At 40.2% G+C, this 24432-nt stretch overlaps 1 protein-coding gene across 1 annotated transcript in view; it reads left to right on the forward strand.

Annotated features, from left to right (window-relative positions):
• Positions 1 to 24432, forward strand: part of LOC122816478 (ADP-ribosylation factor-binding protein GGA1-like) — a 1452484-nt gene that overhangs the window by 1238233 nt on the left and 189819 nt on the right. Inside the window, exon 15 of the mRNA XM_044089299.1 lies at positions 7591 to 7760. Coding sequence (XP_043945234.1) covers positions 7591 to 7760 — 170 coding nt within the window. The remainder of the gene's footprint in view (positions 1 to 7590; positions 7761 to 24432) is intronic.

Consider the following 24432-nt stretch of genomic DNA (forward strand, 5'->3'; position numbering starts at 1 on the left):
GCCATCTGACAGATAGTGTAAGGCTGTTAAGGTAATTAGAAAGTCAGTTAAGGGTGCTGCCCTAGTCATGAGGACTTGTTGAGGAGAAGTGGGTGACATAAGGAATCAAGCATCTTTGAAACGTCCAGAAATAGGGTGGAGACAGGGTTACCCATATTTTGTCTTGCCTGAGTATATCTAGAAAGTGTAGTATGTCAGTTACAGTGCTGTGGGGGGGGGGGTATTCTTTTGGCAGAAGGTTTAGGGTTTGATGATGGATACTTCTTTCTAACACTTTAGAGAGTGAAAGGAGTGTTGCGATAGTTTGGTAGTTTGAAAATTCAGTGGAGGTACCGCCTTTATGTATTGATACAATGTAAAGATTATCCATATTTTTGGATTATGAGGTTCTTGTAATGAACTGTTTTTTTTTTTTTTTAAACAAAAACAAAAAGAACACTGCAGTTAACTAAACTGAAATGGAGCTAATGTCTATTATAAAGAAACAAATACCAAGATAGACACACTCATTCTTTTATTGATGTAAGCACACAAAAAGCTTTTGGGTTCTACCCTTCATCAGTGCTAACAATTATCTTAATTACAACTTAATTTATAGTAAAATCAAATAGAACATATGACACAGCCATCCAATTATAAAATGTTAATAATAAAACTATATTAATAAACATTTAAAAGAATTTCAATGATACTGCATTTGCTTCCTAGCTAATGTAGGTTTAATACTAATGGCACTATTTAGTCCAGGATACACATCATCTTTTAATCTGACAATCCCCTTTTATTTACTTGTTTCTAAAATATTGTTAACATCACTTCCTCCGACGTTCTTATGCACTACACCAATAACTCTAAACTTAAACTCATGGGCTAGATCCATGTCTAGAACATGTTTTTTTGTAAAGTTTCTTAGGTGGTGGTGATTGGTATTTGTTTTGTTTTTTGTTGTTGTATCATTTATTCCAAACACTATCCCTGTTTTTCATTAATGTTTTTTGAGCTAACCAGGGTGGAGTTATCAGTTTGACTCATATCACAGAGGTGCCTGTTGGTTTAAAATTTACAAAAAAGAGATATTGAGATATGAGACATCGTAATCTAGTGGGAGTTTTTTTAGTTAGGTCCAATTGAAATGTTTCAGAGTCTTAATGAAAGTGTCTTTGTTGAAGTTGGTAAGGTTTCATACAGAACAAGTGAAAAATAATTAATAATTGTAGATACTCAGCAACACCAGCAAACAAAGGTCCAACCTCACAAAGGTAATAAACACTTTAATCAACTTGTATAAGCGCTTTCATCTTGTGTACAAGACTTCATCAGATAAAATCACATTACAACTCATTTCTTTTATACCAGACAAGAATTAACTGCAATTAAAATTTAAAGACACAAGTCCAAATACAATGCAAACCACATACATATATTGCAAAATGTGTGCATGTTAAAACTATAAAACTGTAAACTTAAAAAAGAATACTTCATAAATGTGTTATATATAAAAAATACCAAAAATGTAAAAAATAAGGGGGTTTTATTATGTGATATGTAAAATATATAAATTTAATTTAAATTTTTGTTGCTTTGGCTATTAACACAGGTTTGATAGTAATATATTCAACCAGGAAAAATATTAGATTTAAGCCTAAGCTGCCACTTTAATTCCCTATTTCCCTATTAAGTCATACATTTTTTTACACACCCCCTGGGATTAATCCTCACAACATCAATAATCCCAAATTTAAAACCACTGAAAAAAGGAGAAGAACATTCAATAGAATGTTTGTACAACGCACTAGTCTCCTTTTTAATCCTTATATCATTAAAGTGCTCATACATTCTTTCTTTCAAGGCCCTCTCCGTCTTGCCTATGTAGAATGCAGGGCACCTCTCACAAATAGCCAAGTACACAATCATTTTGGTGTTACGGTTACCCTTACAGATCCTCACTATACTATTCATACCATTCTGTATACGTATACTGTCTTCCTTAATAATATGTGAACACTGCTTACAGTTACCACAGGAACTAGTTGCCTCACATATAAAACTCTTGGATGTCTCCGTTTGTTCAAATATTCTTTTAAAATTCTTTCCTGTTTTAAAGGAAAATATGGGTTCATTCCCCACTACTTCATACAATTCCTTACTAGTTATTAACATGCTCCATTTGGTCCTTATAATGTCAGTGAATATATCAGAAAAATTATTAAATTCTGTAACACAAGCCCTTTGAAATTTATTGTCATCCTTTCTTTTAACAGGTTTATCCAAGGCTTTACCCAGTAAGGCCTTGTATTTAGTACCCCACCCTTTGTATATTTCATGTAACACACCCTGAACCAACTCCGTTGGGTACTCCCTCTCCTTAAACATTTCACCAAGGAGGTTGAGTTCCCCCTTTAAGTCAGCTTTTTCTGAGGTCATTCTTGCAATATGAACTGCCTGACCTTTAACAAGACTTTTCTTCTGAAACATGGGGTGATTACTTGTATAGTGCAAATAACTATTACACCATGTACTTTTCCTGAAAATTTTGGATTTAAACCCATCACTAGTTTGAAAAATGGTGGTGTCAAGATAGTTAATGCTGTTTTCATCTCATGTGTGTGTAAATTTGAAAAAGGAGGTACATCCGTTAAGATATTGCATAAATATTTCCACTGTGTCCTGACTTTCTTCCCATAAAACAAATATATTGTCCAAAAATCTCAGGTAAAGATGTATATTGTTATTAAAGTAAGGGCTGTTGAAAACATATCTATGCTCCCACTCCAACATGACCAAGTTTGAATAGATGGGGGCACAAGCTGCCCCCATCACTACCCCACTAATTTGTTGGTAGTGTTCATCCTGAAAACATATGTAATTATTATCTAATACCACTTCCATTAATTCAGGGATCAAGTGAATTTGATCATTGGACATACTAGAATATTTGTTGATGCTCTCACTGAAGAATTCATGTCCCTCATGTCTCGGAATACTAGTAAATAAATCCTTGACGTCTATGGTAAGAAAACTATAGCTCTTTTTCCATACATCCATAGTTAATTTACTCAAACATTCCGACAAGTCTTTTATTAAATGATCTGTCTTAACTATAATTTCCTTGGTACAGTGGTCAACATATACTGCTAATGGATGAGTTTTCGAATTCCTGGCTGACACAATAGGTCTAAAAGGAGGCTCCTTAACACATTTGTGTACCTTTGGTACCCCAAAAATATTAGGAATAATGGGGTTCATTTGCTTAAGGTAGTAGTATGTTTTACCATCTGTCCGATTTTCTAGCAAATATTCCTCTGGTAAAGAATCAATTCTACCATACGCTCTAGTAATTTCATTCTTGGATACTGGGGAATAAGTATTAGTGTCAAGCAAAATTTCTGTTATTGCATTATTATATTCTTCAGTTCCATAAATCACCACACCACCCCCCCTTATCAGGCTTCATAATTTGAAATTTAGTTTGAAACTTCAATTCATTAAATAACATCTTTTCCCCTATATCTAAATTGTGAGGTTCAAAAGTGACCCCGTTTCTTTTAAATGCTTCATATATTTCTTCAGTAACACACTTTTCAAACAACATTAAAGCCTGCTGTAGGGGAGGGTTAATAGGGCTATTCCTAGTTAGTCCAATATGGTCATGACTTTCTACATTTTCAGATTTTTTTAAAAAACATACGCAGACTCAATTTTCTAAGATATAGTTTAAAGTCATCTAGAATATTTGTTATATCACCGTAACCTGAAGACACAAACTTAAAACCTTTTGAAAAAAGGTTAAAGTATTCCTTGTTGAGTGTTAAAGATGTGTAGTTAAAGATCTTAAATCCTTTGTATTCACTTACTATTCCATCAGTATTTTCTACAAAAACTATTTCAATTTCTTTCCGACTTTTTTCCACCCCTGATTTTCCCCCATATTCGTGTAAGCTTGAAGATGTTCTGGGTCTGGAAAGTGTCTGGTTTTGCTGGCCAGTCTTTCTGACCTCCTTACTGCTAAAAATGACTGTTGTGTTCAATAAATTAATCCAATTCATCAAGCAGCCTAGTTGGGGTAAAATTAACCCTCTCATCTCTACCAAACTGTATCCCTTACTTCTGTGGAAATCCCTGCCCTATCATTATTATTTCTACTTTTATTATAGGAATTATTTTTATATGGACCTGGGTACACTAACGCTTCAGCATATTGTTGTTTGTCCTTGGCGAACTTTTTCTGTTTCCTAAGAAATATATTGTTAATTCTTTTATTAGTCCTATACAGAACTTTTTATATAACCGTTCATATTCAGCAAATAACAAGTCTTCTAAAATATCATCATTCAACTTTTCCACTTGCTTGTACAAAACAGCCAAAGCTATGTCATTGTGTTTAATCAATTTACTTATAAGGCCCAGTCCACATTCATCAAAAAAGGAATGGGATTCTTTCATAACCTCTTCATTATAAGCTATGCCAAAAGGGTATTTGTAAATTCTTAATCCATGTGGGACCACTTTAAATTTAAGGCAACAATGTAGGTATCTGTTGTCAATCTGTACGCATTTAAGCTTAAAAAGCTTTTTTTTCAAACATGTATATCCTGGCTTTTAAAGTTGGTGCTTCATCATAATGAAGCCCTTGTACATCAGAACCACCGTTCACAGTAGTTACAAAGTCAAATTCAAAGTTTTTATCGAAAATATCGCTGAAAGACACCATTTCACCATGGTTAAACCTGGTGTCCCTAGCACGTGTGCTTTCATCACAGTCATGGTTTACAAAGTGAACAGTACCTTTAGTGTTTTTACAACATTGGCATGCTACTAACTCGTTGCCTCCCTCGGGCACTTGATGACCAGAGGATAATGCTCTTGTAGTAGAATATCCTTGTCGTTTGTTGCTCAATGCTGCTCACTGGACGCCAGTGGATACCATCTTTCCCCCACCATAGCTCGTCAATTTAGAGCGTGGAGATGACGTGGTCGGCAATTCTGCAACTTGCTCGTTTAAAGGTGAAACCACCCTTGATTGCATAAAGTGCGTAGTAGTTCCGCTCACCCGTTCACTTTGACTGAATAGTTCAATCAACCTTGTAAGGTCCCCTTTCAAGGCAGAAACCTCCTCGCGGACCTTACAAATTTCATGCTGAGTTTTAGCAATACAGTCTGAGCCAAATAAATCATCCTCTTCAATAAGTGTAGAGTCATTAGATTTGTTTTCCATGACAAAGGTGAAAATTATACCAGCACCAAAAGTGAGCGATAGGACCCAGGTAAAATATCACAAAACCAATTAAAAATAATGAATAATTGTAGATACTCAATTGTAGATACTCAGCAACACCAGCAAACAGAGGTCCAAACTCACAAAGGTAATAAACACTTTAATCAACTTGTATAAGCGCTTTCGTTTTGTGTACAAGACTTCATCAGATAAAACCACATTACAGCTCATTTCTTTTATACCAGACAAGAATTAACTGCAATTAAAATTTAAAGACACGAGTCCAAATACAATGCAAACCACATACATATATTGCAAAATGTGTGCATGTTAAAACTATAAAACTGTTAACTTAAAAAAGAATAATTCATGAATATGTTATATATAAAAAATACCAAAAATGTAAAAAATAAGTTTTTTTATGTGATATGTAAACCTCTGTTTGCTGGTGTTGCTGAGTATCTACAATTAAGGTTTCATACAGAGTTTAAGTGCTGAGCTTTGGTAATTTTTATGAATTCTCTGATTAAGTAGGTTGGATGTTGATTGCTAAGTGTATAGAAATATGTATGCATAACAGCACTCATGTAAGTAGATACATAAAATTGATGATGTAAAGCCTTGATGTTCAGCCCTAACTCCTCCCATGCCAACTTTCCCTGCATGTCCACGTGCGCTTCTTCAATTGCAAGACAGGAGGTACCATCATCAGTTTGGGCAGCCACTGTGCATGACGCTTCCTACATCAGGTCCTGCTTTTTAGTGCTCATGAGCCCTTCCTTCCATGACACGGGAATGGTATGCATAGCTAGTTGAAAATCACCTACCTTCCCCCAGAACAGACACTGTCAATCCTCCTTGTCAGCACCATCAATTGCTTGAACCACTTGTCCAGATTGGATTGCCTGAGCAGTAGTCAGGGCTTTGTCCTTCTACGCCACCACCAGGCTGTAATAAAATTAGAAGAAATTTTAATAATACAGTTGCATCTAATAACATCATAAAAACATCCTCAAGAAAATACTGAAGATTCTATATTGTACATTTTAAATGTTATTGACAATTGAATGGGGGTTAGTACATTTTAACTCATTTATGTTGGCACATATTACTTCCAGAGCATTTTCATATTTTATTGTGTAAACCACATAAGTCATTGTTAAACTTTATTGAGTCTAGTGGTTCAGCAATTTATCTTTGAAGACTTAAAGCAGTTCAAATCTATCCAAAAATTCTTAAATAGAAACCTCAGTCACATGCCACACCATCAGTTAATGCATGATTTGCATCCCAATTAAAAAGAAAGGGTCATATTATAAGAAGGTTAAAGTCATATAAAGATAAATGAAAAATTGTGAGGCAGAGATTAAAAGATGTAATTGAAAACACAGGGAAAGGTAATAAAATATGAAAATTTAGATGGGGAAAATAGTTATTTCAGTGTAGTGATTTGCTGCATCAATTGTAAGACGCATTTTCTCTGCTAAGCACTGTCAATTTGTGTTCATAGGTTCATAGGAGGTTACTAGGTAACGGCTCTAGTGCCCTTATGAGCCTAGCCATACTTATCTCAAGTAGCCCCATTTGTTGGTGGTTAGGTGAGTGAAGTTCGCAGAGGAAAGGGCATATGGTAGTTAATACCAACTCCCCCTGTCCGGGAGGGACATGAGCACCACCCCAGGACTGAAACTGTGGTCACCCATCCATTGATCTAGGTTGTGTTTGAAGAGGGTCAGGGATGGTCTGTGTTTCATGTAAATCAAAAGCTTGCTCCAGAGAAGCGTCATTCTCTGGGAGATGACCTGTTCATGTCAGAGGCTAGGTTAAGATCCCTGGAGCAAGTGACCCAGTTTGATTTACAAATGTGCAGCATTTACATCAGGGCCGGATCAAAGACTGCCCTGTTATGTAATGTATTGCAGTGTTTTGGAGAGCTACAGCTGTATATTAGAGATAATTAAAGTGATTTCATTAACAGTCTGTAGATTGCTTTAACACATTTATGTATAACAGTACTCGTATAATTAAATTTAAAAACATAAACATTTATCTTGTTTATAATTTGTACATTGAATTATTACCCTGCTACTAAATAGAAATTCAACATTTTTGTCAGGAAATTGAGCAATTTGTGTACTATTAACACATAGATATGGTGTGGTTTAGTGTTTTAAGATATTTTTCATGTGCTGTGCTGGGATTTACTTTATGTAAAATAACTGTGTATATCCAGTGATTTGCATCCTGTGTTTCTGGTCATAATACAGGTAGTAATAAATCACCATGCTTGCTCTGTTGCAATTCAGTCATTTTACTGTAAGTGCACTGTACGTTGTTCTTTTTGAGCCATACATTTTTTTGTTGTCCATTTACAGATACTATTCTTCCGGTAACAGTCTATGATAAAAATGGTTTTCGAGTGATGCTCCATTTCTCCAAGAACAGCCCTCCAGGAAGGCCTGATGTTCTAGTAGCAGTGGTGTCTATGCTTAGTACATCACCACATCCAACTAAAGATATTATTTTCCAAGCTGCTGTGCCAAAGGTGAGCCATAATGTGTATATCAGCAGAGAGGTGTACATCTTTTAGTGTCCTAAGGTTTTTTTTTTTTTTTTATCTGAGGCCAACTTTTTTATAGAAACAGAAGTAAATATAGTAATGTCTATCAAAAAGAGCATGACTCAAAAAAATTGTGCTTTGTCTTAAAGTATAATTATCTGTCCTAGATGTTACATGTCTGATAATTGCTGCATGATATTCTATTCCTTAATCAGAAAAACAAGAAAGTGAGCCAAATGATAAAGTGGAGTCGACAAGCAAATGTCCAAGCAGAGAAGAAAAAGCAAACTCCACAGCGTTGTACAAACCCTTTTAATAAAATAACAAAGCTTTTATTGTTAATAAAATTCATAATAGAAAGTAACATCCTTTATACTAAAAAATTCAGATCACGTGACACAGCCCTAACTTATCAAGCATTAACAATTAATTTATCAATTAATGGTTCCAAAAGGAACTTTTTAAAGCAATATTCCATACATTAAAGAACACATTGCATCACATAGATTACTTCAGTTTATACATAGATTCCTGTTGTTTAGTGGATTTGCTGCTGCTTCTTTTTAATATAGGTTCCAGTGTAACCTGTTTATTCAAACCTGGGTGACAGTCCGCTTGTAAGTGGATAATCCACTCATATTCTCTGGTGTCTAATCTATTTATCAGGTCACCATGTCTAATACTTGAAATTAAAACATCTATTACACAAAACAGGAATTGATGTGAATCATCAGTCTCCTGTACGTGTTGGGCTAAAACGTTGGTGACAGCCTTCCTCCATATCTCTGACCTATGCTCTACAATCCTGTCTTGTAGCCTTCTTGCAGATTTACCAACATAAAAACAAGGGCATTGTTGGCATAACGTCAGATAAATCACATGTGTAGTATTACCTGCAGCTGTGCAATGAAAAATAAACTTTCTACCATTCAATGGATGAATGAATTCAGTTAATATAATTATACTAGAACAACAAGTACAATTGTAGCAAGGATAGGTGCCTTTTTTATTATAAGTGATAGAACCTGCCCTATTTAAAGTAAAATCCTTGTAGCATAAACACTTTTTCAAGCTGTTACAATTCCTATAAGTGAAACATGGTTTGTCAGGAAGCTATTTTTAATGGCCAGGTATTGCTTTTAAAATATGCCAGTTGTTCCTGATAACTTGTTCAACAGGTTTACTTACTCTGCTATAAGTCATTAGGTATCTCAAGGTATTATCAGGAGGGGGTCAGATTACATCCACATCATCATTATTAGACAAATATGGCCTAGCCTTTCTTCCTCTCAATGAGACTACTTCATTTCTAATCCCTTCCAGCTCATTCTGATTATAACCCCTTGTGACGACCGTGCCCTGGCCCAGCAATCAAGGAGCCTCGATCCTCACCACTAACACCAGGGAGGTCGTCTCATAGAAGAGGAAAGGATAACATATACACAGTACAGTACAATTTCCCTTAAGTGCGCACAGAGAACACAGTCAGTCTGGGGCTGGTTGCTCCCTTGCTCCCCAGGTCCCCAATAAGACTCCTCACTGGCACAGCTATAGGGTCCAGATCTCAGCCTAGCTGGCAAGCTAACCTCCAGTACCCTCTCTGTCCCACCAGTGCTTCGTGTCCCTGCCCAGGTAGATGACACACCCCCACACTTTGAGATAAGTATTTATACAACTTCATAGATACTCCTGGGAAAGGCTGACACCGATTCTTCAGCTGTGCCCCTTTACCCAAACTATACGGTAGTAATTTCTGCCACCACCAGCTAGTAATTATCAGCTACCCAAAGGGCCTTAAAAGGGTGTCCAATTATTACTGTGCAATATTATTATCCAATTGGTAATGTGACTATTCAGTCTAAGGCTTATTAGAGTGGCTCATTACAATGAACTCTATAAATATGCAATGTACTCTAGAGCCTACTATCTCTACACAAACCAGCCACAGGTAAAGGTTTTTAAAATATTTAATAATAAATAATTAAAACACAAGACAATACTACTACACCACAGAGATATCTAAGAGTCCAGAGATCACACAGAAACTTAAAACAATACAGTAGGACAGGTCTGATGTCAAAGAAAAACACTTAGTCTAACTTTCTAATCTAATCTAACTTTCTAATCTTTAGCTATTCTTAAAAGAAAACACAGTGCTATAATCCTACTTGCAGACATATAGAGCATAAGCAGTGCTGGGGTTGATGGTTCAAGACAAAATGCTTCATGTCTCTCTCTCTCTCTCTCAACAGTAGTTTTTAAACTCACTAAGAAAAAGCTCTGTTAAGGCCCTCCCAGATTACATCATTTTGACACTTAGGTTTTCCCATTATTCATATTGCATCATTTTGACACTTAGTCTGGAGTTCCCAGGCAAACAAACTGCATTATTTAGCAAGCTAACACCTGCTCAGGAAACTACAAAAATAAAAGACATTTCACATGTATACTCTAATAATTATTCCTTAAGTTAAGACAATAGAAAGAATGTGTTCAGCCAGCCACTTTGGCACCACTTTTTAGATAATTGTAACTTCAAAGAACATTTGAAGTGCTTGGCTTGATTTTCCTTACAGCAGATGGCAATGTTGCAACAATCTTGAAGTTCACATTTTACAGTGTTTTCTTTCATTTAAAAACATAAGCCTGTATTTTACGTTTATTTATACAAATGATAGAATTATGTATCAAATTCTGTTTGACTAGGCTGGCAGCCTTCGCTCATCTTTCCCTAATCTTCATACCCCTTGCTAACAGTTCGTCAGTCATATCCTGCATCTGTTTATAACATGTTTCATCTTGGGTGTTTAATCTGCTAGCACACAAATATTGTCTCTTTGGAATACCCTTAAAGACATGTCTAACATGCATGCTGGTCTTGTGTAAATATTTATTTACATGTACATCTTTTTGTAAATATTAGTGTCCAACATGCCTTCAGTTTTAGAAAGGGTAACATCCAAGAAATTTATATTAGATTCTGAGTACTTCATTTCAAACTTCAAAAAGTCATTTACATTGTTCAGATAGTTAAAGAAGTTTTCAAGCTCATCACTAGTACCATGCCAAGCCAAAAAATGTCATCCGTGAAACGTTTATAAAACAGAAGCCTGGATACATACCTATTTCCCTGGCCAAATACATTCATCTCTTCCCAATTATTCAGTGTTAAATTAGCGTAGGTGTTTGCTATTGCAGTACCCATAGCTATACCTGATACTTGTTGATATAGCTGCTTATTAAACACAAAAACATTATTTTGTAGTACTAGTTCTAATAGCTCACAGAGTGTCCCAATATATCTAGCTGACAAATGGCCACATTCCTGGAGTATTTCCCTTATTTTTTCTATCCCAAACTCATTGGGAATCACACTAAAAAGGGGCTTGATATCTAAAGTCACCAACAGAAAATTATTTTCTGTATTCCTATTATACCAAGTGTATAACTGAACATTGCCCTGCAATACCAATTTTATATGGCCTGCCAAAAATACACAAGTCAGTGAGTAAGCCACCAGTGAGACCTATAGTGTCTGGTCGTGGGTGGCCACAGAGCCTTTATCTGTATATTTAGAGAAAGCTCTTAAAGTCTTTTTTGCAAGGTGTGCCAAGTTATATCAAGGACACTGGAGACTTCCTTACTCAGTTAACTTTTCGTTTTGTATTTGAACAATGTAAATGACTTTTTGAAGTTTGAAATAAAGTACTCAGAATCTAATGTAAATTTCTTGGATGTTACCCTTTCTAAAACTGAAGGCATGTTAAACACTACTATTTACGAAAAAAGATGTACATGTAAATAAATATTTACACAAGACCAGCATGCATGCTAGACATGTCTTTAAGGGTATTCCAAAGAGTCAATATTTGTGTGCTAGCAGATCTCAAACATCTGTCCTATGCTGCCCGACTGAAAGAACTCCAGCTCTATTCAGTCGCTTACCGCTTGCTCAGAGGTGACCTTTGCCTAACATACAAGGCCATGTCAAACCCAGATTTGATGAATATGCTTCACCTCAAAAAATCTAGATCCATCAGAGCCACAAGGGCGGGAGACTTAAACCTCGACACGGCTATTAATAGGACGTGCTGGAGGGATAGATTCATCACCCAAAGACTCCCTATGCTGTGGAATAAAATCCCGGTATATGTGAGGCAGAGCACCTCGCTGGCCTTGTTCAAGAGAAATCTTGACCAATGGATGGGAGATCGCAGATATACCCCAGGGATTACCTCAGTGTCACTGCTCGACAGAGGCACAGCAAAATAATGGGTATAGTTCCCCATACTAAAGGGGTGGCGTAAGCCACAAAACTATGGGCTAGGCTTGTAAATGCTCTCGGACAGATAGCCTAGTATGAACCTATGAACCTATGAACCTATAAACACCCAAGATGAAACATGTTATAAATAGATGCAGGATATGACTGATGAACTGTTAGTAAGGGGTTATAATCAGAATGAGTTGGATGGTATTAGAAATGAAGTAGTCTCTGAGAGGAAAAAAGGCTAGGCCATATTTGTCTAATGATGATGTGGATGTGATCTTCCCCCCTCCTGATAATACCTTGAGATACCTAATGATTTATAGCAGAGTAAGTAAATTTGTTGAACAAGTTATTAGGAACAACTGTCATATTTTAAAAGCAATACCTGGCCATGAAAAATGGCTTCCTGACAAACCATGTTTCACTTATAGGAATTGTAACAGCTTGAAAATGCGTTTATGTTATAAGAATTTTATTTTAAATAGGGCACGTTCTATCACTTATTACAAAAAAGGCACCTATCCCTGCTACATTTGTACATGTTGTTCTAGTATAATTACATTAACTGAATCTGTTCAACCCTTGAATGGTAGAAAGTTTATTTTTCATTGCACAGCTACATGTAATACTACACATGTGATTTATCTGGCGTTATGCCAACAATGCCTTTGTTTTTATGTTGGTAAATCTGCAAGAAGGCTACGAGATAGGATTGTAGAGATCAGAGATATGGAGGAAAGTTGTCACCAACTCCTTAGCCCAACACATGCAGGCGACTGATGAATCACATCACCTCCTATTTTGTGTAATAGATGTCTTAATTTCAAGTATTAGACGTGGTGACCTGATAAACAGATTAGATACCAGGGAATATGAATGGATTATCCACTTACAAGCGGACTGTCACCCAGGTTTGAATAAACAGGTTACATTGGAACCTATATTAAAAAGAAGCAGCAGCAAATCCACTAAACAGGTGTTTCTGTATAAATTTTAGTAATCTATGTGATGTAATGTGTTCTTTAATGTATGTAATATTGCTTTGAATAGTTCCTTTTAGAACCATTAATTGATAAATTAATTGATCTGAAGTAGTTAACTTCATTTGATCAGCAGCCTGTGGGTTTCAGATCTGACACGGATCCGAGCCGGCAGCATACCAAGCAAAAAGATCCGAGCTCCAAGCTCCTCCCCCTTACCCATACCACACTGCAAACTCCTTCCAATCCTCAGATCTCGTTTGCCGTGGCTTTGCCAAGCATGGGATTCGTCGTGCTCCAGGCAAGTGTAGCAATCTTTTTTACTACCAACTTTCTTTTTTAGTCTAGTTTTTGGGTGTGTGTGTATATTAATTTTTTTCTTCGGGTCTCCACTCTCCATAGCCTTTATCTCCCCCTTCACCTTTGGTAGTTGTCCATCACTTAGTAGTCCCCTTTTTCCCTCCTTCAGGTGTGCGTGTGTGTCTACAGTTAGGCCGAAAGTCATAAAGTGACTTTTTCCAAATGCTCTGAGTGTGGCTATAAGCTGTCGCCAGCGGATGGTCACACTCAGTAAGTGATCTGCTTGGGGGTTCCGCACCTTTCTTCGGGCTGCCAGATCTGTGCGGCCTTCAACCCCTGAGCCTTACAGGATAGGAGGAACAAGCTGATTCTGGCGGGTCTTCTACCCGCGGAATCAGCTTCTTCTCCTTCCCCATCTGTAACGACAGCCGCGGCTGCCTAGCCAGCCGGCCCTCTTCCCCTGTCTGGGACTCACCCTCCCACCTTGTCTCAGGGAGAACGAGAGGCCAAGAATGACAAAAAAGAGAGAAGGGAGAGAGAGAGAGAAAAAGAGAGAGAGAGAAAGAAGCCACAAGCGGCAGACCAAACTGGACCCCTCGGCCCTTCCCGCTAAAGTTGTCACTTCTCCCTTGAGAGTTTCCAAGCCTTCCTCCCCACGGCTCCATTCGCCACATTTCTCTCCGGAGCCGGAGGAGGAGACCCGACCAGCCTCGAGGTCGTAGTCGCATCGACCCTCCTGGCTGGCTTCGGTGGCTTCCTCCAGGTCTACCCACAGCATCTCGGAGGCAGATATTGACCGGATGATGCATTGATTCTTGCAAACTCAGCTACAGATGGGAGTTTTGCTGCCTCCCCCCCTCCCTCTGGGGGGGGAGTTCAGCTCTGCTGTACCCCGATAGCTCCTTCTCCGATCCACCACCGGATTTCGGAGTCTTCGGATTCGAGGAACCTCGGAGTCGGGGTTGGCGCTCGTGGTTATTTCTACCTCGACGCTGGCCATGCTCTCGAGCTTATCGGATCCGCTTGCAGATCCAAGCTCTCGGAGCCGAGAGTTGGGCATCAGATCCGGGGGGCGGGTGAATGTGTCTTTGGCTCCTTTGCGGTCGGAGCACACCATTCTCTTGGGTCCGACCGCTTCAGCTCTGGCACTGATCCCCTCGTCGTATCCGAGGGTCCCGGCCACCTGTCTTAGAGAGGCTGGTTCCCCTTCGGCATTTGACGTGGTGGAGAGGGTTCTCTCTGGAGGATCAAGACCCCTCACTCTTTCCTCAGGGTCCACCCCTGTTCCCTCACAGCTCAGTTTGTCCTCCATCATCCAGTCCCCCCAGGGACAGCCTGTGTCACTGATGCCCCAGCCAGTTCCCCTGGAGGAACATGAATCCGTTGGTGAGCCCCCCCCAGGACAGCCCCCCCAGGAAGTCCCTCACAAACCCCTGTGCAAAAGGAGGCACTTGGACTCCCCTGAATCCCTCACCGAGGATACCGATTTGGAGGAAGGGAAAGGTTCCTCCAGATCACCCCCCGACGACATCTCCTTTGGAGATATTATGGAAATACTCCACCAAAGGGGGGGTCGTCCACCCAAAAACCTTCCTTGGACAAGTCGGTATTCCTGGAGGCATTCAACACAGGCCCATCTACCTCTTGGGTGTCCCCCCCAGCCGACCACCTGGTCGACCTGATTACCACCAGGGCGTGGAATCAGCCGGACACTGTAGAGCAGATACCCAGAAGGCCCGAAAAGGTTCTTAGTCCCCCTGCAGACAGAGCTTCATGGAGCAAGGGTTCCCCGGTTGATACCATGGTGGTGGCAGCGGCCACCAAAAAGGAACTCACCCAGGAAAGTTCTGTGGTCCATCCCCCTGACAAGGAGTCTTGGGCAGTGGACCGTATTGGAAAGCGGACTTTTGCTTCAGCTACCTTCTCTATAAGGGCGCTGAATTACTTGGCCCATGTAATCAGACTGCAGCGGGACCTGGTCAAAGAGTATGCTGAGTCTCCCCCAGAGTCCATGTCGGCCGAGGATTAATGGACTTTCTCGGCTCATATGGCCACTCTCAAGTCAGTGTCTAATACTTTTATGCGGCTACTTTCCCATGCCACAGAGGGAGCCGCTAGAGCTAGCGGGTCCGGTATCACCTTAAAGCGTCATGCCTGGCTTCGACTTTGCGATTTCTTGGAGTCCTTCAAGGAATCCTTTGCAAATGCACCCTTTGACGAGTTGACCCTGTTCGGGAAGACCGTCCAAGAGATGCTGGTCCAGAGCGAGAAAGATGGGAAAACACTGTCAGCTGTTGGCATCCACTTTTCTACCCCTCAAAAGTCCTTCTCCAGGAACCAGCAGGGGCAGAAGAAGATGTGGTTCTGAAAATCTCAGCAGGCCCAGAACGCTCAGGACTCCTTCTCCCCCAGAGGCAGAGGGGGACAAGGTGGACGCCGGCCCAGAGGCAGAGGGGGACCAAAGAACTTCGGGTCACGGGAACCCTTTTCCGACCGACCCGTGCAGCAGCCCTGAGGGGGTTGCCTGACTGCTCCTCTCTGGAGGCAGTTGGGGGGTTTGAGGCACCTGGCTCAATGGGAGTCCATCACGACAGATCGCTGGGTGCTTCAGATAATATCCAGAGGCTATTCAATCTCCTTCATAAACAAGCCCCCTTACTCAAGGTGTCTTCCAGATGTCCCACCCACTCAAAGGGAGGCCACGGCTTTGGAAATAAAAAAGCTGTTAGAAAAAAGAGCCATCCAGCATGTGCCTCCAGACCAGTCTGGATCAGGCATCTACTCCAGGTTCTTTCTGGTACCAAAAAAGACAGGGGATTTAAGGCCAATTCTCGACCTGTCAGCAATGAACCTTTTTGTTACCAAGGAGAAATTCTGGATGGTCATGCTCCAATCCATCCTGCCCCTCTTGCAGGAGGAGGACTGGATGTGCTCCATAGACCTCAAGGATGCATACTACCATATTCTCATAGACAGACGGTCTAGGAGGTTTCTCTGCTTTTGGCCAGGGGCCAGTATTACCAGTTCAGCGTCTTACCCTTCTGTCTCACCACAGCCCCCAGGGTGTTCACCAAGGTCATGGCAGTTGTAGAGGCCCACCTGAGACTTCATGGCTTGCAGTTCTTCCTGTACCTAGACGACTGGCTCCTCACCACCCCCACCAGGCATCTACTTTCTCTAACCAGGGATTTTTTTCCTCCAGATATCACCCCAGTTGGGAATAACCATAAATGTCAAGAAGTCTTTCCTCCAGCCTGTTCAAGTGTTAGACTTCATAGGGGCCAGGATAGATACCCTCCAGGGCAGGGCCTTCCTAACGTCAGACAGACATCACAGCATGACTCTGCATGTGGTAGCCCTCTTTCAGTCCCCTGCTCCCCCAGCAGAATTAGTCCTGAGAGCTTTGAGGTCCATGGTGGCAGTGATCAGTCTGATTCCTTATGCTCGTCTGCACATGAGGGTTCTACAGTGGATGTTGCAAGCCCAGTGGTCTATTCTACACCACCCTCTAGACTTCCCAATTCCCCTCAGCAGGGTTTGCAGGAACTCCCTCATGTGGTGGCTTCAATCCCGAGCCCTTCGGGAAGGACAACCCTTTTTTATGTCCCTACCCCAGGCCACAGTGACCACGGATGCCTCTCGCCTAGGGTGGGGGGGGGGCACTGTGCAGGCAGGACTGTCCAAGGCACGTGGACTCAGACCGAGACCATATTACATATAAATGTCCTGGAAATGAGGGCGGTCCTTTTAGTTTTGCAGGCCCCTCATGCCTCTCATCCTCTGGGGACTATTGCTATCCATTCAGACAATATGTCAGTGGTCTGGTATATCAACAAACAGGAGGGAACTAGGTCTTACCCTCTTTGCCGAAAAGCCATGAGAGTTTGGGAGTGGGCGATCTCTACCAACTGCTTCCTGTTAGCAATGCACATTCCGGGTTGGTCCAACATCCTGGCGGACAAATTGAGCAGAACTATCCTCTCTCCTTATGAGTGGTCTCTGAATCCTTGTGTAGCAAAACAGATCTTCTTCAAGTGCGGTCAGCCTGGCTGCGATCTTTTCGCATCGCCTTCCAACGTGAAGTGCAGTGCGTTTTTCGCCCTAATTCCTCCTTTGGGGGAAGCCTCCAAAGACGCTCTAGTCCATGCTTGGCTGCCCGGTCTTCTTTATGCGTATCCTCCACTTCCGCTTATGACAAAATTTTTGCAGAAAGCTTGCCGGTTGGGGAGCAAGATTATCCTCATAGCCTCATTCTGGCCTCATCAAGTCTGGTTCCCCTGCCTGCGGTCTCATCTCATAGCTCCACTCTGGATCTTGGATCCCATTCTGGATCTGATTTCTCATCCCTCTGGAGTGGCTCCTCTGAACCTGGATGGTCTCAAACTCTCAGCTTGACTGATCCAGTTCCCCAAGTTGCCAGGACTCCCTGTATCTCTTCCCTAGTCAAGTCTATCCTGGTGGTGGCACATAAACCCTCTACCTGGAAGATTTACAGTAACAAATGGAAACTTTTTTTTCCATTTGGGCTTCATGAAAGAAATTGGATCCTTTTACTGCTCCTATTCCAGCGGTACTGGAATTCTTGTCTCATATTTTTCAGCAAGGGGTCAGTTCATCTACTGTGAAGGTTCAGCTGGCTGCCATTTCCCATTGGGGATAACTTTGGTTCTCTTGCTGCTGCCAGAATTTGTAAGACCTTTCTAAAAGATACTTTTCTTTTGAGACCCCCTGTTAGAAATTCATCCCCGCCGTGGGATCTGACCTTAGTTCTTCAGGCGTTAGTTGCTCCTCCATTCGAACCCGCAGCTTCCGTTGATCTGAAGTTCTTGTCATGGAAGACAGCCTTTTTGGTAGCCATTACTTCAGCCAGGAGAATGTTGGAGCTTCAGGCTCCCTGTATCAAACCTCCATACCTTGTGTTTCATAAGGATAGGGTATCTCTCAGGATTAATCCCTCTTTTCTCCCTAAAGTTGCTTCCGAGATGAACATTAATCAGTCCATTAATTTGCCTGTCTTTTTTCCTAATTTCCAGAACAAAGGAGAATATAAACTTCATTTGCTGGATGTTCACAGACAGTTACGTTTTTATTTGCACAGGATGGCTGTCTTTCGTAAATCTGATCAACTTTTTGTCTCCTTTGCTAAGCCTTTTCTAGGGAAACCAGTTTCAAAGGTGACTCTCGCCAGGTGGATTTCGAGTTGTATCCTACAAGCATACAGAGAGTCTGGCTTACCAGAACCAATGGGAGTTCATGCTCATTCTACGTGTTCTATGGCAACGTCTGCTGCATTCTGGTCTAGAGTTTCCCTGGATGATATTTGTTCAGCGGCTACCTGGGCGTCCTCTCACACCTTTATTTCTCATTATAAACTGGATTTGGTGTCTAGAGGAAGGGCTGCCTTTGGCTCTGCAGTGCTCTGGAATATCCTTCCTTAAGGGCCTCCCAAGATTTCGGGTAGCTGGGGACTCTGTACCACAGGTTGCTGATCAAATGAAGTTAACTACTTCAGATAAAGAAGTTATGTACTCATCATAATGTTCCATCAGAGTAGGTAAACTTCATTTGTCAGCAACCGTCCCTCCCTCCTTCCCCCTGACCTTGATGGTTATTTAGCTGAGCTCGAGGTTCAGACTTATGAACTTTACTTTGTCCTTGAGTCAGGTGTCTCAGGTTGTTAGTTTGTTTTGTTATTATGTGCAGGTGGCAAACATGATCTGAGGATTGGAAGGTGGATGCAGTATAGTATGGTTAAGGGGAGGAGCTTGGAGCTCGGATCTTTTTGCTTGGTGTGCTGCCGGCTCGGATCCTTGTCGGATCCGAAACCCACAGGTTGCTGACAAATGAAGTTTACCTACTCAGATGGAACATTATGGTGAGTACATAACTTCTTTTTAATGCTTGATAGGTTAGGGCTATGTCATGTAATTTTAATTTTCTAGTATAATGGATGTTAGTTTTTATTATGAACTTTATTAACACTGAAGAATGACCCATTGTCTGAAAGCTTTGTTATTTTATTAAAAAGGTTTGTACAGTGCTGTGGATTTTGCTTTTTTCTCTCTACTTTGATATTCTATTCCTGTCAGGTAGCATTATTTTATAAAAGTACTTTTTCTCTGAAAAGGCACCTTAATCAATTAATAGTTTCACTAATTCTCTCTATGTAGTTCCACTTCCTAAATCTGGGTGCCTGGCATAAATGTGACAGTGTACCAATTGACAATCTAATGGTCATTAAATGTTTGAGATGGCAGTATCTTTAGGATTTCTGCTTTCTATGAGATACAGTGGTCTACAACGTGTTATATTAAAGCATCAGTGATGTGAAGGGCATAGCTCCCATTCCCCTATTTAAAATTATTTTTACAGATATTAATTTTGAATCTGTTAGGAAATGTTACGTTTTATGATCACATATACAAGTACAGACCACAGGGGAAGGGAAATGAATTTCTTTCATGTAACACAGCACTCAGAGAGGGGGATGAGTAATGTAAGGCTTTTGAATCCTTTCAGCTATTGCTTTGGTGTTAAGAAAGGATTATTACTTACTTTTCAGAGTGTTTCTCAGATCATGATTCATAACAAATGTGTTTTCCATTATGTAGAGCAAACAGCGGGCACGCACTGAGGAGTTTGATAGTGTCTTTGCTAACAGAAGTTTTGTCTCCCCTTGGAAAGATCTCCCTTAACTATAAAGGAAAGTGTATTTATGTAGAGAATCACAGTAGTGGTGGATTGACTTTATTCCTGTTTTCTAATAATCTGTCTCTGCTATTCAGATGATTCAGAGTCCAAAAATGAATTGTTACTTCTTCTCAAATTATTAATATAATTTGGCCACAGGGCTGAAGTAGGCAGTACCTTATTGCCAGGAATAGGTAAGAGCTGTTTTTAGAGCTGTGGCTGCTTATACATAAATATTGTCTGGTATGGCAGAAATAGCATTTGAACCCTCTCCCTATTCCTTTATCACAATATGATTATATGGTCTTTATAGCCTCTGTTAACAATATTTGGCAAAATATTGAGCTGCCTCTATCAGGAAAGTGTGTTGAATAAATAATATACCTTACTGTATTTCACAAGGGGTTGACGATACCAGTCAGGGTATTGTAACACATAGTTTCATCTCTAGTTTATTCATCAATGTTTTCAGACAGTACTATCTGGAGCTGTGATTCACCTGAACAGCTACACTGCAGACACTAACATTCATTCATTCATTCATTCATTCATTCATTCATTCATTCATTCATTCATTCAGAAGAGCAGCAAGATAATATAAAGGAATGAGAAAATAAGAATTGAAACAAAAACAGCAAAATGGTGGGAGAAAGCTAATCCTAAATAGGCAGAAATGAAGTTGGTTGTTTGCTATTATTAGGAGTGTCTCACAGTTATGTAGACTAATAGTTCTTCATTCCTTTTTTTTTCCATTGATCACAACCTATGGACAGAGTAGCAAGCTAATGCAAACCTTGAATGAATGCAGTTGTAAAATCCTGTCTTGCATTAGAATAGCAGTCCACTTATCTAATTGCTGGGTAAAAATGTGGACAACTAGCTCACTTTCTCATAGGTTGCCCCTTCTGAGACCACCAGATAATAAAAATAGGAAAATTAAATGTACCCAGTCACAATTTTTAAAGTATTGAATGAGGCGAAGAGTTTGATACTAGGTGGGATGGGCTGGAGGGAGGCAAGGATGGAGAGGTGAGGGCTATGGACTGGGCAGCTGAAGAGGTATGGGCCATGAGGATGGAGGCTAGAGGTGGGAGCCATTCCCCACTTAGGGCATGCATTGAGTATGCAGGCATTAAAGACTGAGCTAAAAGATCAAGAAGAGAGCAAGTGATAAAAAAGCTCATTTGAAAGGAGAAAAGGCTGTCAGATGTTGCCAAACATGTAAAGACAAGTTAATGATGTAGGTAAGAAAAAATATGGCACTGAGTAACAGTTACTTTTTGGCTAAAAGTTATTTTAGCAACAGTTCCTTGTAGCAAATATGCAGTGACTAGGCAGCTTTATGTTAAAGTCATAGTCAAACCGATAGCCCCCTTAAGACATCAAGCAGACAGAAGGATATAGTCAGTCCATTTTAAGCCTAGGTAATGTCAGCCCTGGAGTGAAGCACACAATTATTTGCATACATTAGCACCTGAAGTAAAGTATGTCATAATGTTGCAAAATGTATACTGAATTAGGACTTTACCATCAGATTTATCATACTGATAGTATAATATTTTATACCAGAAGAGTTCTCAAACCTTTGTGTTATGGAGATAAAATTGTCATCAGGGCAGATAATTAATACTTTCAACAAGCAAACTAGTATTTCAGGGTGTCTCTGATTTTGTCTCATAATTTTGCTCTGAACCTTGTATTTTTTTTTTTTTTTTGATTTTCTGATAAATCACAGAAGATTACCGTCACTCAGTAATCCTGATATTAGTTTCATACTTCTTACTGATCAGAAAATACATGCTGCTGCAAAACCTATTTTTCTATTATCATTTTAGTGAATTAGAGTAATATTTATAAATTGTCTCAGATTTTGGGCCTTTGTCTTTTTCCAGAATTCTTAAGCAAAGAAGTTGATTGGTACGGATGAATATTTGGATTGAACAAGTCTTTGATTTTAAAGAAAATAACACAGTTTTAGCCAGCCATAGAACAAATATGTAATATAATGGGGAGCATAGCAGAGTATCAGAATGCAGATTCAGCATGCTTGCTTAATTAAGCAACTTTGGACAGATCATTCTTATGTAAAAGCAATTCCATTGATCAGAACCAGAATCTATAGTAAATCTGTGCTTTAGAACATAATTTACCTAAACCAAGTACATCTTCCTGTGAGTATTATTCCTTATGTTCAAATTAGGTTGACACAGTAAAAAGGTCACCTCCCAGGAAATTCTTGTTTCACTACAAGAAAATTATTTGTATCAGGCAATTTACATATTTTGCAGTCAGCAGCTCTTAAGATGGTAGTATAACTGTCAATAGCTGTTCACTTCATTATTTGTCCCCAGAATCAGAAGTTAGTAGAAAGAGAACTGTACATATATTCCAAGTTCAGTAGCAGTTGTGAGTCAAAATGAGTACCATGGCAGATGGTTGGAAGGTGTGATATTGAGAACAATATCCCCCTAAGAGGCCAGTAGCTCGAACAAGTGATTTAGGTATTAAACTCAAGCTTCAGTTTTTCTGTGGAGTACCCGTACTGTTAGCTAATGAAGGCAAAGTAAAGTAATATACTGTTTAAAACATTATAGGCAGGCAAGCAAACAGTAAGTTGTCACTCTCTCTGGTCTACACCCCTTCTTAAAAAGGCATAAAAACAGCCCCCTGGTGCTCCCTCTGGTCCTGTTCAGCATTCAGAATCTCCATTGTGGCAGGCAGAAAACCTTGTGTAAGGTGTCAATTTATTCAAATAAAAAGCAACAGTGCCTACCTTGTGCTATCATAATGAGAGTTGTTCTTTGAAACCAGTAAAAGTCTAGTTGCTAATTGTTCTGAGAATGATAAACATTTGTTCAGTGTTGAGCTGGAGTCTGTGAAGGCAAGGAACTGCCACCACAGAGATGAACATTAAGGCAGCATTATATTTTGAACAGACTTGGTGTATCAAAGGAAGATGCACATACTCGGCACAGATTCATAGATATAGGCTCAAGCAAATGATGCAGACTGGAGATGAACAGCTGAAATTTGATTTTCTGCTAGGCAGATTTAGGACTCAGTGGAAGGATTGACACCAAAACAAACCTCTTTCATTTAAAAAGATACACTCCGGGATTCATGAAGCTCGGTGCAAGGACGGCGGTAGCTTTGCACCAACCGTGCGGCGTAGAGATGGCGCAGCAGCACCACATGCATATTAATGAAGGCGCACTGCCGTAATGGCCACATGCATAGGAAACGTGTACGAGTGCAGGGGGCATGTCCATGTACTGCATGGAGGTGTGATCATGTTGGCTGCATACTCGCAACCTAAAATGCTGACTAGTACAGCCTTCCTGCAATAGTAATCACTCCTGTCAGTGTCCGTGGATACTGAAATGTATGCGAAGCATACAAGACAACTTGCGAACACCACAATAACAAGTAAACACAAAGGCATGTAGCTGAATATTGAGTCCCCATCACTCAAACAAAGATATTTAAAACCCTGTGTCCTTATTCCGTTGTAGTGTCGCTAGTTATACCAAGTGGAAGCAAAAAGCATCATGTTAGCGTGCCGCCAATTGCCAAGCCTAGCCCAATGGTATGGGTTACCACCTGTCCCACATTGTGAGGGACAGTCCCCCTCTAGGCAGGTGTGTCCATACAAATTCATAATAAATGTGAAATGTCCTGCGATAGTAGGACATAATTATGTCCCATATGTTATGAAATAGTCCCATACAGTACGTATGTCCGTATATGAAATACCTATATGTTACAAGGAACAGAATAAGTAAGTAAACGAAACAGAATAAGCAACTACACCGCCACAACAATAAAAGCTTATATGTAGGCATGAAACTAAAGTACTATCCTTTGTAATGACCATGGGTATGTGTTGGCCTGTAAACTCAGATGTGTGCCATGAAAGTGTCCCATCCAGGTCATATGAAAAGGTGGCAACCCTACCAATGGTCAGAGCATTCACCCAATATCTGCCCATTCGCTGTCCAAGACGTCCTTGCCAGGACGGCCCATAGATGAACAGGTATTACCCGGGTCACCTACCATGTCATGAAAGATAAGTATTTGCGAGTACCTATGTGCGTGACGTACAGCATGTGGTTGATCTGAAATGTTAGTGTAGACCTCACAACCATATTGGTCCCAGAGATTTGTAGTCTACGCAATGTGTTTTGTTGACTGTGCCATGGGCCATCAACTAGAGAATGGATGAATGTTGATTGTGGAATATGGGGGTGGGGGGTGACGGGTAATGTAACATATCGCCAATGGGAGACTGGGTTGGATGCACAATAGGTGAAATGGAGGTCTATGAGGGAGCGGTGTGTGGATCAGGAAGATAACCAAAGAACAAATATACACATGCACAATACAATCCCACAAACATGTGAACATTAAAATGTGCAAT

Source organism: Protopterus annectens, chromosome 12.part0 (genome assembly GCF_019279795.1).
Source record: "Protopterus annectens isolate FY-2018-M chromosome 12.part0, PAN1.0, whole genome shotgun sequence".
NCBI classification, from domain to species: Eukaryota; Metazoa; Chordata; order Ceratodontiformes; family Protopteridae; genus Protopterus; species Protopterus annectens.